The sequence below is a fragment of the Mauremys reevesii genome, linkage group 8 (assembly GCF_016161935.1).
Source record: "Mauremys reevesii isolate NIE-2019 linkage group 8, ASM1616193v1, whole genome shotgun sequence".
Lineage (NCBI taxonomy): Eukaryota > Metazoa > Chordata > Testudines > Geoemydidae > Mauremys > Mauremys reevesii.
In genome coordinates this window covers 31,341,310-31,358,133 of record NC_052630.1, presented here as the reverse complement: position 1 = coordinate 31,358,133, position 16,824 = coordinate 31,341,310, and the positions used below count along the sequence as shown (strand labels likewise).

The window sequence follows — 16,824 nt, the reverse complement described above, 5'->3', positions numbered from 1 at the left end:
GAGGGGTCTCAGAAGAAAAATATAAAAGTTCAAATAAATCCAAACATTGGGAAATACGTTGCTTTAAAACAATGTAAAACTACAAATGATGTATTGATTAAGGGTGTTTCAAACCATACAGAAAGGACCATGGTCCACAGAAGCTGTTCTGGTGGGAGATGCATACTGTATGCTAGAGGCCCACTTTGTAGCTGGGAACACTGGTGGGCATTTAATGGTAAAAGCATGCCCTCCCCCCCAGTTCCAGCCCATTAAAACCATCTTGTCCTACAGGAACTCAATGTTACTCAATGGGATTCATTCTGTAGTGTAGAAACTGTATATGGAAAAGTGTATTCTGCTCCTCTAATATATATTGGCTTGATGCTCCTCTGGCTGGTATATATTAGAAGCAACTCCATGAAATTCAATGGAGTAACACCAGTGTATGTGAGAGAAAAAATCAGGAATGTTGATTAAAGTGGGATATTTGGTTTTTAAATGAACTAGACCCTCCATTTAACACAGTAAATAAATCTGGTGTTAGTTTTCAAAATCTAAACATAGATGACTTGCTACATTAGGTTTCTGCCAAAGCAAAATAAAGAGGACATTTATATAACACGCTGTTCTATGATGGAATGGACTGAGCTTCCACTCACAATAGATGGCTTAGCAAGCTATTGACATGGTGCTACCAGATGTAATCAAATTTGCTAGGTTAAAAGCAGCAGAATTTGTGACTAGCAAACAGAATGTTGTATATTATTCATTAAACTTCAAGCAGCAGGTCTCACTCATCAGGTTTTATTAAAATATTAGCATGCTTCCAAAATGAAATAACTTCCAGTTAGTGTCTCTTGGGGAGGAGAGATGGGAGTTTGTTGCATTCGGAAACGAAGCTCGGTTGGAGATGCCTTACACAATCCTTGTTCACGCAACATAGCTGAGTTGTAAAAAGCCTTCATCCAGAAAGAAGGTTTTCATTACGTACAAAGTCTCTGGTTCCTATGCTGCATTCCAGATGCTGTTACATCACATTCTCAAAGAGTTGTAAGGATCTCATAATATTGTCATCCTGGAAGCAATGAGAAAAACATACACTTAAGAGTGATATTGAAAAGCTGTGTTCTTAAAGCTTTCTATGGCACTTTGCAGCACAGCCAGTACCAAATATTCATTGCTGCAAGATGTGGTGGCTACATTTTTGTAGCACCACTCATCCTAGGTGACCCTGAAATGCTTACAAGCTTAGGCCCTGATTCAGCACAGCACTTGGGCACATCAGGCAGCATACAGTGGGTGTCTGTAGGACTTATGCATATGCTTGAAGTTAAACACCGGTTTAAATTCTTTGCTGAATAATGAGAGACTGAAGCACATGCTTCAGTTCTTTACTGAAGTGGGGCCTGTTCTGAGCATCCTGTGGGCAGACTTTGCAGCCTGCATGGAGCCCCATTGACTTTGAACACTTACACATGTGCTTAACTTTACACGCCTGAACTGTCCAATTGAAGTCATAGGCCTTAAACTGATGTGCAAACTGTACCCAGGGATTACTTGATTCACCACTAAAATGCAGCCACTTCCTGACTGAAATACATGAAGTCTCAAGCGCCATTGATTTCCTCAATCCAAATGACAAAACTAGGGTTATACATGGGGAAAACCTGATTTAAAACATTTCCCATCAGGCAAATGTACTATGGAGATTGATGTTTGATGTACCCAAAGCTGGGTCAAATTATAGAGCTTTTTATTTCCACCCACTTGTCTCTTTAAATCTGTGACTTTGGTCTGATCTATGACGCACTGTGAACTAGCTGAGCGGCAGTGCAAGATACCAGTGATCTTAGCCTTGGTTGGCAGCCATTTAAGAAGGCTATTATCAATGACCAGGGAAAGGTCTGTGAGGAGGTAGTTGAACAGACTCAGTCCCTTCCCTCTTTCCCCTCTTCTGCAACAGAGGAATTTTTGCTTCTCAAACAGACTCCTTTCTCTGCCATCTCATCCCCAAGTCCTTTCCTTGAATGGCAGGGGAAGGGGGCAGGAGCTGAACTGAGGCTGACCCCTTGTTCTCCATGGACCAAGGAATAGCCCCTGCACTCTACCACAGTTAAGTCAAATACTCTCATACTATCAGATTATCAATGTTTAGACAAGGGAAGTGGGTTTTACAAGGCAATGGTAATGTGACATATATTTAGTCTTCAACTGAATTGCCATGATAAAGCAGAGGTCTCTAGTTTTCTCTCTTCTGCCTTTAGAAGGCATGCTCTTCATTTGTTCTTCCTTTGGATTAGGCCAGATTTACAAAAGAGAGGCTGTATATTTTGAAAAAAGAAAATCATATTTTGCTGTTAAATTAAAAACAGTTATAACACTATGCAATTTGAATGACTGATGTTATCGCTGTGTAACGCCTAGACACACCAAGATCGGGGTCTCAGTGTGAGAGGTGCTGTACAGACACAAAGTAGAAGACAGTCCCTGCCTCAAAGAGCCTAAAATCTAAACAGGCAACATCCACACAGGATGGTTGGAAGGAAATATCTTCCTCATTTTACAGATGGGGAACAGACACACACAAATTAAATGACTTGCCCACAGTCACACCGGGAATCTGTGGCAGAGGTGGGAACAGAGTGCAGATCTCCCAAATCCTAGTTCAATGATTTACCCACAAGAACATCTTTCCTCTTTGAATGATATGATGCCTGAGATTGGGCAATTGCTGCAATGGACACAGTCAGATACACTCATGGAATCATTCATGCCTATACAGATTTTGCAATATAAAACCCAGAGAAATCACCCACTGTTAATGAACACGGGACAGATTCAATAAAAATTCCACATGGTCTCTGATACATGATCCTTTGCATCCACAGAATAGAATTCTTATTGAATCTGGTCCAGAACAAGCAGTTCCTGTAGTCCAGGTATGGCCAACCTGTGGCTCCAGAGCGGCTCTTCAGAAGTTAATATGCGGCTTCTTGCATAGGTGCTGACTCCGGGGCTGGAGTTACAGATGGTAATGTTCCAGTGTGCCAGGGGGTGCTCACTGCTAAACCCCCTGCTCTGCCCCCAGGCCCTGCCCCGACTCCCCCAAGGCTCCTGTTCCTTCCCCCCAAGCCTGCCATGCCCTCACTCCTCCCCCTACCCCTACGCATGCAAAACAGCTGATTGCGGCAGGCAAGAGGTGCTGGGGGCTGGAGGGTGCGAGCTAATGGAGGGCTGCTGACGTATTACTGTGGTTTTTTGGCAATGTACATTGGTAAATTTTGGCTCCTTCTCAGGCTCAGGTTGGCCACCCCTGCTTTAGTCCCATGCAAAGGCAAACTTTGTTTCCCCCATCTGATTTCTCACCAGCAAACATCCATGTATGCATCTTCACTGGGCTCAGCACAGCTAGACAGAGCAGTCACGTCACTCAGTGTTATCCAACCGGAGGATGATAGTTTATCACTTTTCCATTTACAGCACTTCAAAATCAGGTGTGCAAGGGGTGACAGTCTTCGAAACCCAACATCTAAAGGTCCAGCAGATGCCAAACATTCTTGTCCCAATTTTTATCCATCATTTACACCTGTGCAGTCTGGTTTGGTAGCAATTTGCCCTCACTTTGCACAGGTATAAATGGCTACACAAGGTACAATTCAGTGGAGAATCAGGGCCCCTGTTTTTAGGGCAACCACTGCTCTAATTCCCCAAGAGCCTATCATAGGAAGATACGCATTGCCAGACTGGATCAGGCCTAAGGTCCACCTAGTTCAGGATCTAGTCCATCCAATCTCCAGCAGTAGATAGATCCATATGATTCATAGGAAGGTGTAAGAACCCCACAAGCAGACATATAATCTGGGATAATCTGTCCCCCCCACATATGTGACCTCTAATAGTTAGAGATAGTACAATGCTTCATAGCCCTGCCAAAATTTCTATTATCACTGATTATAACAACTCTGAATATTCTTGATAGCCATATAAATATCTAATCCCCTTTTGAATCTTATTAAATTCCTGGTGTCAATGACTTCCTGTGGCATTGAATTCCACAGTTTAATTACAAGTCATGTGAAAATGTATTTCCTTTTATTGGTTTTGAATTTCCCACCTTTTAATGTTCCTTGCTCATGTCTGATGAGTCAGGGACAACAGAAGCTCCCAATCTATCTTCTCTAGACCAGTCGTCATTTTATACACCTTTATTGTGCCCTCTCTTATTTGTCTCCTTTTTAAGGTAAGCAACCCCAATCCTTTCAATCTCTCTGCATGGAGAGTTTTTCCAGGCTTATGACCATTCTTGCTGCTCTTTTCTGAACCTTCTGCAATTCTAAAGTGTCCTTCTTGAGATGAGGTGACCTGTACAGCGCACAGGATTCCAGAGGACGCTGCACATTGGTTTATATAAAAGGCATTCGTTTTGGTATTATTTCTATCCCATTCATTATGCATCCTAACATCATTTTGGGATTTTGACCACAGCTGACACTGAACACAGGATTTAACTGAATTTTCTTCACTGACGCCCAGGTCCCTTTCCTGAGTTGTTACACCTTATACTAAATTAACTACAAGAATAGTTTATTTTTCCCCTTCCAATGTGCCTTATTTTGCATTTGTCAGCATTAAATTTCATCTACCATCATGCTGTCCACTGACTAGCCTGTTTAGGTCTCTAAAATTCTTCATAGTCTCTGGTCTTGATTAACCCAAATCAATTTGTATCATCTGCAAATGTTGCTACCTCAGTATTCAAGCCCCACCCCCACAAGTTAATTAATAAATTCTAAGCTACATGGGCCCTAGTACGAATCTTGAGGCACCCTTCTGTTAACCGTTTTGTCATGATAAAAACTGACCATTTAATCCTAGTCTTCACTTTGACTCCTACCCAGTTTTTAATCCAAGAAAATATTTCACCTCTTACACCTTTGCAAAGGCTTTTGGAAGTCTAAATAAATTATGTTATCTGGTTGTCCTTTATGCACCCATGTTACTGACACATTCAAAGAATTCTAAGAAATTACTGAAGCATGATTTTCCTGTGCTGAATCCATGCTGGTTAGACCATATCCAATCACGAACTATCAAATGTGTTGTTACTCTATTTGCAATGTTTGATTCAGCCAGTATGCCCAATACAGATGTAAAATTTACAAGTCTAAAATTCCCCAGATCATCCCATGAACCTTTTTTTAAATATGCAAAAACATTTGCTACCTCCCAATACTCAGAAACAGTAGCTATTATTAATGAGCGATTATATTTTTTTGTTAGCAGCTCAGGTGCTTCATACTTCAACTCCTTCAGAACTCTTGGGTGTCTACCATCCGGGCCTGGCAGCTTACCATATTTTAAATCAATTAACAATTTGCTCCAGCACAAATTCAGCTGTCACCTCTATCTCTGAGTGTACCTCATCTTTGTTACCAGGAAAGATCAGGTCCAGTGCAGGACTCTCACAGTCATTCTGGATGTTGAAAACTGATGCAGACAAATCATTTAGATTCCCATTAATGTTTTTTCTCAGCAATGTCCCTAATTGTTCTCTTTAACTCTTTGCAGTCCAGGGGACCCTTAGATTTTTACCACAGGCTTCCTGCTTCTGATGTACTCAATGAATCTCTTGTTGTCATCCCATGCTCACAGGGCAATTTAGATTTCCCCCCACAGCCACCAGAGGAACTGTTTGAGGTCCAATACAATCCAGTTTTTTGCCACCCCCATTTTTGGATTGTCTCTGCTGGATCCATTTCCCATCAGCTGCAGATCAATCTTGTGGAGGCCTCCAACAATCCCAAACACCGACTGGATGAAACAAAGAGCTATCTCAAACCCAGTCTTCCACAGGTAGCAGATTAGAGGCCAACATAATCCCACTCTCCCTACCACACACACTTATACCTCTGCACCAGCCCAAAATGAGCATAGGAGTAGACTCCAGCTACTGATGTGACTCAATGTAGTAGGGGGGATGGTGCAGTGCAATACATGGCATGGGACGCATTCTGACAGCAAGGTATTCAAGCACTGAACAGAAACCACAGTTCAGATTCAGAGCATTTAAAAAATCTCTCAGAGGAAAGTGAAACAGCTTAAATTTCTTATATCATGATCATACACATCCAGCCCCAAGGCAAACTTAGTAACCACAAGACAAGACAACATAACCAGTAAAAAAAATTGATATTCCACTGGTACCAAAAATGGGGAACAAAGCAACAGATAAAAAAAATTTAAGGTAGGGGCCAAAACCCAAGCAAAGAAATCGAAGATGTCAAGAATAAAGCAACCAAACTGACAAGACATTGCATTAGTCATCTAATAATGAGGGATGAGTTGCACACTCCTGAGCAGAGCTGGATGAAATTTTTCATGGGAAACTTTTTTCACCAAAAAAATGCAGATTTGGGTGACCGAAATTGCTCAACTGCTTTGGTTGAAAACTCCCTTTCCCCTCCTTACCCCGCCCCCCACAAAAATACCTGAAAAAAATTGAAACGTTTTGATTAGAGAACAAGAATTAGTTTCTAGGGAAAGCTTGATGCTTGGTAAATGATAATTAGTGCTGTTTTAAACTCTATAAAAGGCAAAGACTTTTTTTGCACTGCTTAAGTACTGGAAACATCCCTGACCAAACAGTCACACAGTTAATTGGAGTCCAAGAAAACAGACGTTGGGCTAATTGCATGTTCATGCAGATGCTGGTCTTTGTGTAGGTGCTAAAAATAACAGTAAATAATTACCACAGCCAGTTGAATTTATGGAATTTGCCAAAGATGTTCATTTTGGAAAAATCATCATTTTGATTACAGCACTTGTTTTTAACATTTGACCTTAAACATCAATGAGTTTTATGAGTCAGTGTTGTAACTGAAAGGTTCCTAGGCAGATTTTATGATTTTGGACAGTTCAGACATTGTGGTAGTCCATGTTAATGTTATCCAGAAAAAAAACCCACTTGCGTATTTTTCTGTTTTTGAGAGGCTGACAATGTCTCTCTACATAAGTTAAAGGCTCTGGGAGCTTCCCTAAGAATTGTGTACAGTAACAGGGAATCAGGAATTCACTTGGGAAAATAAAAGCACTGGCCATCAGCACTGGAAATGAACAGACTGTATTCAGTGACCAGTTTGCACCAAATCCATGTAGGTAGCAAGCACTCTGATCTTTAGGGAGATTCACAGATCAGAACCCAGAGCCGAATTTTGCAGCTGGCTTGAACATCTAATAGAATGAAACCTGGGATCCTGAGCACCCAGAGACTTGAGGTGGATTGAAATCTAGAGCGGATATGAACATTGTGGCATGAGACCATCTTCTCTGCTTTCATGGCAGCAAAAAGAATGTCCTTACCTCCTGACATGATTCAATAAACTCATCTAGAGTTACAACACCATCTTTGTTTTTATCCATTTTCTGCAAAACAAAACAAAGAAACATGTTTAGTTCTCATAACACTGATATATTTTTGCATATGTAGCACGTCATTTTGTAACTTGGATAAAACTACAGTATCTTCCAAACTTAGACAGAGGCTACCACTGAAATTCGGAATGATTGAGTGTCATTGCTCAGGTTTTGCTGGTAGCTAAGTGTCAAGAGAAATGCATTAGAAATCAACTAAGTACCTGGAAGAAAACTTCTACGTGCAGTCTTGGAGCATCTTGCTTGAGAACAGGATATGTGTACTTGCCCATCATATCATAAATTGCCTTTACTATATCCATCATTTCCTGGAGTAGTGACATGCAAACATACAACAGGGAAATTAATACAAACAAGCATTATTTTCTTTTACTGAATAAGGCCCAGTTCTTCGCTCTCTTCCTAATGTTAAGGAAGGCCTAGACCTAGGTCTCACTCTTGGCATTTCTACCATAGTTCTAGATACTACAAACCTCTATTGGGATACACTCGGACGTCATCATACATATGCTAGTCTACAAATGGATCTCTCTTGCTCTGCTATCACTTGTCAATCATGCTGCAAAAGCAATTGTGAGACCACTATAATTTCCCCAATTTCATCCAGTGATTGGGAAGAATCACCTCTGGCATTATCCACAGAAACTGATCAGAATTGGCCCCACAATAGAACTTGTGGTCTCTTGGCTTATTAATCAGGTCTATTACAGTGGTGACTAAACACCAACCAAGAATGGTGCTCCATTGTGCTAGGAACTGTACAGACACAAAATAGTAGTCAGCCCTGTCCCAAAAATCTTACAATCTTACTCCATCTTTCTCAGTTGTCTCAATGCACTTATTATTGCTAAGCATTTGTGTTAAACCACAGATGAACACAGTGTGTTAGAGAATATAGACCAAGACATAATTCCTATCGGGAAGAGCTCAAAACTGATCACAGACCAGCCAAAACACTGGACGACAGCACACTAAAAGGAGGGTGGGCAGAGACTGTCAGTAAGCACACTACAAAGAGTAAGAAATTAGCTACTGGAAGACTTTCAGAACCTAGTGTCAAATATGGGCCTTTCTGAAATCTTTTGGATGCTCGGATTTGGTCTTACTTGCATATATGCCTTTATACAACATTTAGACACATTAAGGTGAACATATTTCAAAGTAGGGCTTCCAGTAGGCAAGAGGAGCAGAGACTACATGTTCAGCAATCTTATACACTCTTGGACAGCAGATCTGTTGTCTGAGAGTGGCAATTTTGGCAGGATACCTGTGTTAAACCACAGTTTTTCAGTGGCATGATCATTAACTTGCATTTAGCTGCCAGAGCCATGCATAAGGGAGGGAAGTTTAACATGCCATCAGGAGGACACTGGGCAGGTGCACAGGCCTTATCTTAGGACTGGTACCAAATTAATTAACTAATTGCTCATCTGTCCTGCAGGTTGAAGCTGGGGTTAATGAGGCGGCCAAGTGGCTGAAGGCACAACCGGAAGCTCAGAGTTAAATTAGAGCATTTTATATAAACAGTACCTTGGCAGTCAGAGAAGGAACAGCTTTAGATGAGGCAATCTGCTGCAACTGGCAGCTGAAGAACTAGTGGTGGTGGAATCTGAGCTAGGCCCTTGTTTTTTCTTTTCTATTTGAATACTTGTATCTGTGATAATGTATCCCATAATGCTTTATGGGAATATGACATAACTGGAATATGTTTTATGTTATATGTGCCATGTAACATATCTGCGTAAAGGTTATGGTCTACTGAATCTATTCATTCTATTTGTACACATATATCATTTTTGTACTTGAAATTATGAATATTGGCTGTATACTTGCTTGATTTCTAAGTAAGCTTTGTAAAGCATTAGGTCAGCTTCTTTAGAAAGGAATTTGCAAAGTTAAGTGCCCGGTCAAGAAGCACTTAAGGAACAATGGATCTTGGAATGCTCCAATCCACATAAGAAGTCTACTTGAGGACGTTCAAGGTAGCATGTGAACAATGGTTGCTACCTGTAGTTCTGAGTCATGCATGGACATGTGGCATGCCCATGTGACTCCAAAACACCATCTTGGAGCTGGACTTTGCATAGGAGAGAGGAGAGGGTCTCCACTTACAAGATAAAGTCTATTTAAACCTGTGGGAGACCCTTCCATTTTGTCTTCAGCTGGCTAAAGAGAGAGCCTCTCCACCCCCAAAGATACCTGAATGAAACTGGAACAAAGGACAGTGACTGCAAGGGGTGTGAGTGATTGCTGGACCCAGACTAGCAGGAGACTAGTCTGTAAAAGGAAGTTTACTGGAACTGGTGAGGTGCTATTTGTATTGAGTTTCTTAGACATAGACTTGCGTGTTCTATTTTATTTTACTTGGTAATTCACTTTGTTCTGTCTGTTACTATTTGGAATCACTTAAATCCTACTTTCTGTATTTAATAAAATCACTTTTTACTTGTTAATTAACCCAGAGTATGTATTAATACTGGGGGCGGGGGGAGGGGGTGGGGAGGAACAGCTGTGAATATCTCTCTATCAGTCTTATAGAGGGTGAACAATTTGTGAGTTTACCCTGTATGGGCGTTTTAAAGGGTAAAACAGATTTATTTGGGTTTAGACCCCACTGGGAGTTGGGCATCTGAGTGTTAAAGACAAGAACACTTCTGTTAGCTGCTCTCAGTCTAGCCTATAGCTGTTAGGGGATGTTGTTCAGACCTGGGTCTGGGTTTGCAGGAGGCTAGCGAGTCTGGCTCAAACCAGGCAGGGCACTGAAGTCCTAAGCTGACAGGGCAGGAAAGCAGAGGCAGAAGTAGTCTTGGCACATCAGTTGGCAGCTCCCAAGAAGTTTCTGGGATCTAACCCGTCACAGTATCTTTCTGTTACAGCCCACATTCTCAAAGCCTGAGGATAAAGTATTTGGATGAAGCTCTTTTGGGCTGGGGAAAGGATTTTTCTTTGTTTTTGTACCACTATCAAATGTGACAAATCTTCTGTAATAAAGACTTGATTAAAGGGAAAGTACAGGTTACTTTGAAGAAAATGATCAAGATTAAGCTCAGGATAATCTTCTTTATCTATAACATGGATGTGCAAAGGCAAAAGTAATCAAAAAATGAGGAGGGGCTTGGGTTGCTACTCGACTACAAAACCTTCCAAACCAAACTAACACTTAGAAAGAAGAAAAGGGCTGGAAGGAGGACTTTTATTTTGAAGTAGATGCAACCACTTCCAACTAGTTTGGGCTCGTCATGTGTTTGATCATTCTACTCTGAAAATGAGATCGTGCAAACGGCGTGTAGCTGCATGCCATCCCATTTGTTTTGGTCTTCCTATCTATAAATCCAACCATGCTGCAGTAAAGCCATTATGTTATTTGCTTGCTTAACTTTCATTGACAGAGATGTGTAGAAATAATTTAAACTTTCTTATTTTGGTGATAGGGGAAACAAAGAAAAATTTGACAAGGGCCCTCACCTTGGTGTGAACAGACGAGAATAACTAGTTCATTTTCTAGCTTTTGTCATTAGTATTAGGAAGAAATTAGAAAACACAGAAATTATCATCGGCACTTTAATAACTAGATAATTCTGCTATGGAGCTGTCAGCTGATGTTTCTTGTACCCACTGAAGTATTGCTTTTTCTCCCTGTGTTTTAATCACATGGCCCTGTTTACTGAATAATTTAATAAACTTTCAACGAGATCTTTTCCATATGTAAATGTAACACAGGTAGGGTTGACGGGGAGAGGTTGGAGAAGAGGGGCTTTATGGTATATTTTTTTAAATCTCAGATTCTCCAGACTTCTTGGGGGTAGGATCCTGGATAAATGGCATTAGTCCTTAACATAGTTAAATGCTCAAGTCCTCACTGAGAGTCACTGGGAGTTGGGTGCCTATTGGCTCCTTTGAAAATCCCAGACTAAATATACTGTAATGTTAATCTATGCACTCAGTCTGCCTGCACCACACTGGACAAATTTTCCAACACAGGCACTGTTTCCTTGGCCAACGGAGGACGGGGATCGTGGGGGTTTGTTCTCACTTGGGCTCCCAAGAACTGCGCTAGTCTTAACTACACTACTGACTAATTCCATCCCATTACATGACACTTGTATCATGCTAGAACTATTTGAAAAAATGCTGGTGTCACGGGCGGGTTCTTTGATTACTCCCAATGAGTATCTCACATCATTAACCTCCTCCCTCCGATACAGTCTACGAGCCAAGTTTTTCTCTCCCCTTTGCAGTTCCCTAGTGCCAAAGATTTGAAATCCAAGGATGTCAAAGTCTTTCGTTAGATATTAAGAGCTAGCATTTGCCACCCTTACATTGAGTAGTACTATATTCTGTGGGCTGTCCTATTGAAATCAATTTGGTGCAGTAATGTGCAACTCAGTCTGGGTTAATGTGGCATATTCTGGCTTTATTTGATTAAGCCCCACAAAACTCTGGAGAAGTAAGCATTGTCACGCCTCTGTGAGTGACAGCAGATGTCAAGGCCCTGTATGTCACCTTTCTATTGGAGGAGGAATCGGTAACATGGAGTCTGGGTTTATTTTGAGTGTATCTTATTTTATTTATACACTGTAGACATCACAGGTGCTCCCACAAACAGCATGCAGGCGAATACCTCTCTCAGGGATGTCAGCCAAACCTCAATGCCTGACTTCCAGAAATTGACTAGTTAAGGAGATTAAGGCAAGAGCAAACACCCCTGCTGCTTCCCACAGCTCCCCCAAAGATACTTTACCAAGAGAAAGAAACCTCAAGACCAAGATTAAAATCTTACTTGCACAAAGAAAAATGCGAAAGACTTCGTGTAACATCGCCACCTGGTGGCAGCTGCCACAACAGTATCAGCCTCAATATTCAAATAAGGAAATTGAAGAAGAGAAAAATTACCAACCTGCTTTCTGGTTTTGTACCTGCAAGTGATTGTGTAAATTAATGTGACCTGGACGACTAATCATTTGATTGTGCCCACACATTCAGGTCAATAAACATCTAAGTCACATTATTTCTGTCTATATTTTCTAGGTATAAAAAAATCCGTTAAGACCCTTTTAAAAACTGCAATCTACCTTGACTTGCCTAAAGTTATCCAGGAAGCTTCAAACAGAGCCAAGAATGAAACCCTGGTCTATTGACTCCCACTTGTATGCTTTAGCCATTAAACCACCCTTCAATTCTACATGTATATGACTATAAACAGCGTACACGCATCGGATGGAAGAATTCAGCACCACTGTTCAATGCACATTCTCCAGAGAATATTTTGTTGTAGATCTAGTAAATCATTCAGGGGCAAGCTTGTGGGGAGAGAAGGCACCGTGCTTTTTATAAAATGGGCAAACACTCAGCTTTGTCTGAGTATACTAGGGCTTCAGAAAATCTCTAGCTAACACTAGGCATGTTCAGGGACTTACAGGTATTAGCATAGTCACTCTCATACCAGTAATTTGATACCTATCCCAAGAGTTACCTTTGTGAATCAATAGATACCTTTATGAATACAGAATTTGTTCCTGGCTAAGTAATTTTTTTTTAAGACACATCACAACACAGGAAAAATATAGGCTCCACAATTATGCAATACAAAGTAACGATGCACTTTTCCTTGAATACTAATAAAAGGAAATGCTCAAACCCAATGCTGACTGGCACTTAATTAGCTGCATGAAACATGAATTACTCTGTGCAACATGAGCCAGTCAGTTCTTTTAGAAATTAAACAGATGTCAATGCCATAAAATGCCTTACCTCCTTGTTTATATATCCATCTTTATTTATGTCATAAAGATTAAATGTCCATCTTAGCTTTTCATGAACTGTTCCTCTCAACAAAGTTGATAGTGCCATCACAAAACCCTGGTTCAGTGAAGAAGAAATACGTTATTTTAAGCCTTTTAAAAAAAGTAACTTCTTAAAACATCTTTACTTCCTGTTCGGAGAATATTGTCACCATAAAACTCTTTGGCCCCTCCTTCCACTAAATGTATAAGGGCTCTGTTCTCCCTCCCTCCGACCCTGTAGTAGCCGCTGGGCCACATAAAGAGGTTGATCAGATTGCTACAGCCTTGACTAACAGAAAACTTCTTTTTAGCTCATGCAGCACAGGCTCATGCTTTAAGATCAATGCCTGCTGGCAATGACCCTCCCACCCCGAAAGGGCTTGGCATTACAGCAGCAGCCCATAAGAAACTTCACTGCTAGGGCTCAGGGAGGAATTAGGATTTGTTGAGCTTTAGGAAAAGCTCAATAATGGGGACAAACTAATAAGTATTAAAGATAGTTAATGATACACCTTCCCTATCTAAGCATTTAGTTTGGTCTGAGTCTAGTTCTCTAGAAACATCTAATTCATAATGGACATGCTTAGAGGATAACTCAGATATTAGTATAATTTTTGCCATATGAATAACTTGATAGCTCATGTTATACAGTCCACCTCACATCTGCACAGGTGTTGTCACAGAGAACCACTCTACTCATGTGGTACCTTTTCCACCACACACATAAGAAATGGAACAAAAACATTTCTGCCCCTTCTAGAACATAGTAATATTCTTAGTCATATGGCAGAAGAGTATGGCTTTATTCTGGGACACACAATGAAGGACACACAGTTGTTCCAAACTCCTTAGTCCTTCCTGCTTAGATCTATTACTTCATGCCCATGTACCACAAATCCTTGTATACATTAAAAGGTGAATTAGATTTTTGTAGCTGGAGCACCAGACCAACTTTTGGTTAATGAATGGATGTTTTCTCCTTTGGCAGCCAGAGGCCTGAAGATGGTTGCTCAATTAGTTATACAAATAAGCTTATTTTTTTAAAAAGGAATTCAGAAGACAATACATCTAATTCTAACCTACATCTGCATGTTCATCAGTAACCTCAACCACTATAGAAGACATAAGCATCACAGGCCCTTCTGTTCTATCCATGTCACTGACACTTCTACCAGTCTGCATCCTCCTCCCCCACTCTCATCCCTCTCAAATCTCTCCACTCCTCTCTCTTCTCCACCTTTGACAACTAACTTTTCCTGTGGTGCTGATAACATTAAACATGAGGTCCTTAGATAAAGAGAAAATGCAATGCCACCTGCAGAAAATATCCGGTTGATTTTTGTCTAAAGAGTCCAACAATTTATCCTGAAAATACTAATAGTTCAGAGTGAAGAGTGGATGTAGAAATCACTAAGATTGTCTGAGAACTATGATGCAAGTTAATTACCTCAAACTTCACTGATCCAGTCTGTGCAGTGTCAAACGCATTGAAAAGATAATGGGCATACATACTAGCATCTGAAAAACACAAAGACATAGATTATCTTGAAGCTTATTATGCACACACTTTCACTAATGACTATTAGCAACATTCATGGCCTCATTTTCCTCCAGTAACCAATGTGGCTTCTTTGGAAATTGTTTCTGTAAACTGGTATAAAGAAGTGAAGAATTACAACTCAGGGCTCATTAAGAGTACTTGGAAAAGACCCATGAAATAAACAAGAATTTATCAACATGGCAATGACCTGGATTTTAAGGCTGGGAAAATAACGAGGGAAAGGAAACTTAAGCCCATGGGGCAATTCAAGTATGGCAACAAATTATTCAGCCCATATGTTCCCTTCACATCCATCTTTTTTCTACATATAAAATGCACTGGAGGTATTCTAGAGTTGCAATACTCTATAAGGCTGTATACTGGTAGCAAATTTTGGTGCTAGCCTTCACTGGGATGTGGCTAGAAAGGAATTATGAAAACAAGAATATTCCACTAGCTCATAGATTGCTGGGCAGTCCATATAACCAACTGATTAAAAGCCTCACTGTCTAATCCAGTTGTTCACTAAAGCAGCAAGTCCCATCTCTAATGGAAGCTCATTCTGCCATACAACAGAACAGGTGATTAGTTAGAAAGGAAAAATAATAGGGCCATCTGAACTCTGGATTTGTCCTGTTTACTGAGTGTTTTGACACATCACTTGAGTTCCATTTAAAACAATAAGATAAAGGCTGAAAAGCTGAACAGATTTTATTGAGACTTTGATGAGAAGTCCCAGAGGACTTCTACAGAGCCTGCACTGAACCTTAAACATTGTTAAAGATGGTTTTAGAAGTCTTTACATCTAAAGCAAGAACAGATTCTAAGGCCAGATGAAGGGCAGCTTTTAATAGCAGAAACCATAACAATATGAAGAAAGATGAAACACATGCATATTTTGTTTTATTTTGCTTGGTAACTTACTTTGTTCTGTCTGCTATTACTTGGAACCACTTAAATCCTACTTTTTATTCTTAATAAAATCACTTTTGTTTATTATTGAACCCAGAGTAAGTGATTAATACCTGAAGGAGCAAACAGCTGTGCATATCTCTCTATCAGTGTTATAGAGGGCAAGCAATTTATGAGTTTACCCTGTATAAGCTTTATGCAGAGTAAAACAAATTTATTTGGGATTTGGATCCCATTAGGAGCTGGGTGTCTGGGTGCTGAGTGGTTTTCAGTTATGGTCTGCAGCTTTGGGGACGTGGTTCAGACCCTGGGTCTGTGTTGCAGCATGTTTGCATGTCTGGCTCAACAAGACAGGTTCTGGAGTCCCAGGCTGACAGGGAAAACGGGCTCAGAGGTAGTCTAAGCATGGCAGGTGACAGTCCCAAGGGGGTCTCTGTGACCGAACCCATCACAGAGACCCCACTGTGCTAGGTGCTGTAAAGACAATTGTAAGAGAAGTCTGTGCCCCAAAGAGTTGATATTCTATACAGAGTGGAGAGATTGTGTGTGGAACAGGAAAGAGGCAGAGAAAATGGAAATAACTTGTTCTAGGTGATGCAGCAGCTGGGAGGCAGAGCAGGGATGAAACCCAGGTTTCCTGACTCCCAGTCAAATGCCCTAAGCACTGTACCAGTGTTCATCTTAAAAAAAGGTGGTTGACCCCAGTAATGATCTTTAGTTCTGGCTTACTTGTATTTCTGTGCAATAGGTATTCTAAGGGGTCTATATTTATTTTCTTACTCATTTGTATTTTTATATTTAAAAACTCTCAGTAAAACTCAAAAAATCAATTCAAAGTTACAGTATGACATAGTTTTGCTGCTAGCTGGCAGACATGAATTTTAAGACATGCTTCAATAAGTCTGACAGTCACAAAGCACTCTACTCACCTCCATGTGGAAAAAACTGTGCATAGATCTGTTTGAACGTCTCTTCATTAACAACCCCACTAGGACATTCCTGTTGGAAAAACCAAGAAAAACCCTGTCAAGATTCATTTGCAAAGCACTACATGCCCAAAGAGAGCATTTACACAATTACATTCCTGTTCCTGCAGCATACTGTATGCATGATTTGTGCAGCTGAAGAAATTAAAAAACTTAAGACTAGAATTCTCTAGCTCCCATAAGCTTGGCT

At 40.6% G+C, this 16,824-nt stretch overlaps 1 protein-coding gene across 17 annotated transcripts in view; it reads right to left on the bottom strand.

Moving 5' to 3' along the window:
• Positions 1–770: 770 nt before the first annotated feature.
• The window catches only part of KCNIP1 (potassium voltage-gated channel interacting protein 1), an 807,057-nt gene continuing 791,003 nt past the window's right edge, over positions 771–16,824 (bottom strand). For all 17 annotated transcript variants that reach the window (XM_039484934.1, XM_039484933.1, XM_039484935.1 and 14 more), the window contains 6 exons: positions 16,578–16,647; positions 14,644–14,714; positions 13,165–13,272; positions 7,617–7,721; positions 7,342–7,404; positions 771–1,057 (listed from right to left, as the gene is read on the bottom strand). In XM_039484934.1, the coding sequence (XP_039340868.1) occupies positions 1,010–1,057; positions 7,342–7,404; positions 7,617–7,721; positions 13,165–13,272; positions 14,644–14,714; positions 16,578–16,647 (465 nt within the window). In that variant the 3' untranslated portion in view covers positions 771–1,009. The remainder of the gene's footprint in view (positions 1,058–7,341; positions 7,405–7,616; positions 7,722–13,164; positions 13,273–14,643; positions 14,715–16,577; positions 16,648–16,824) is intronic.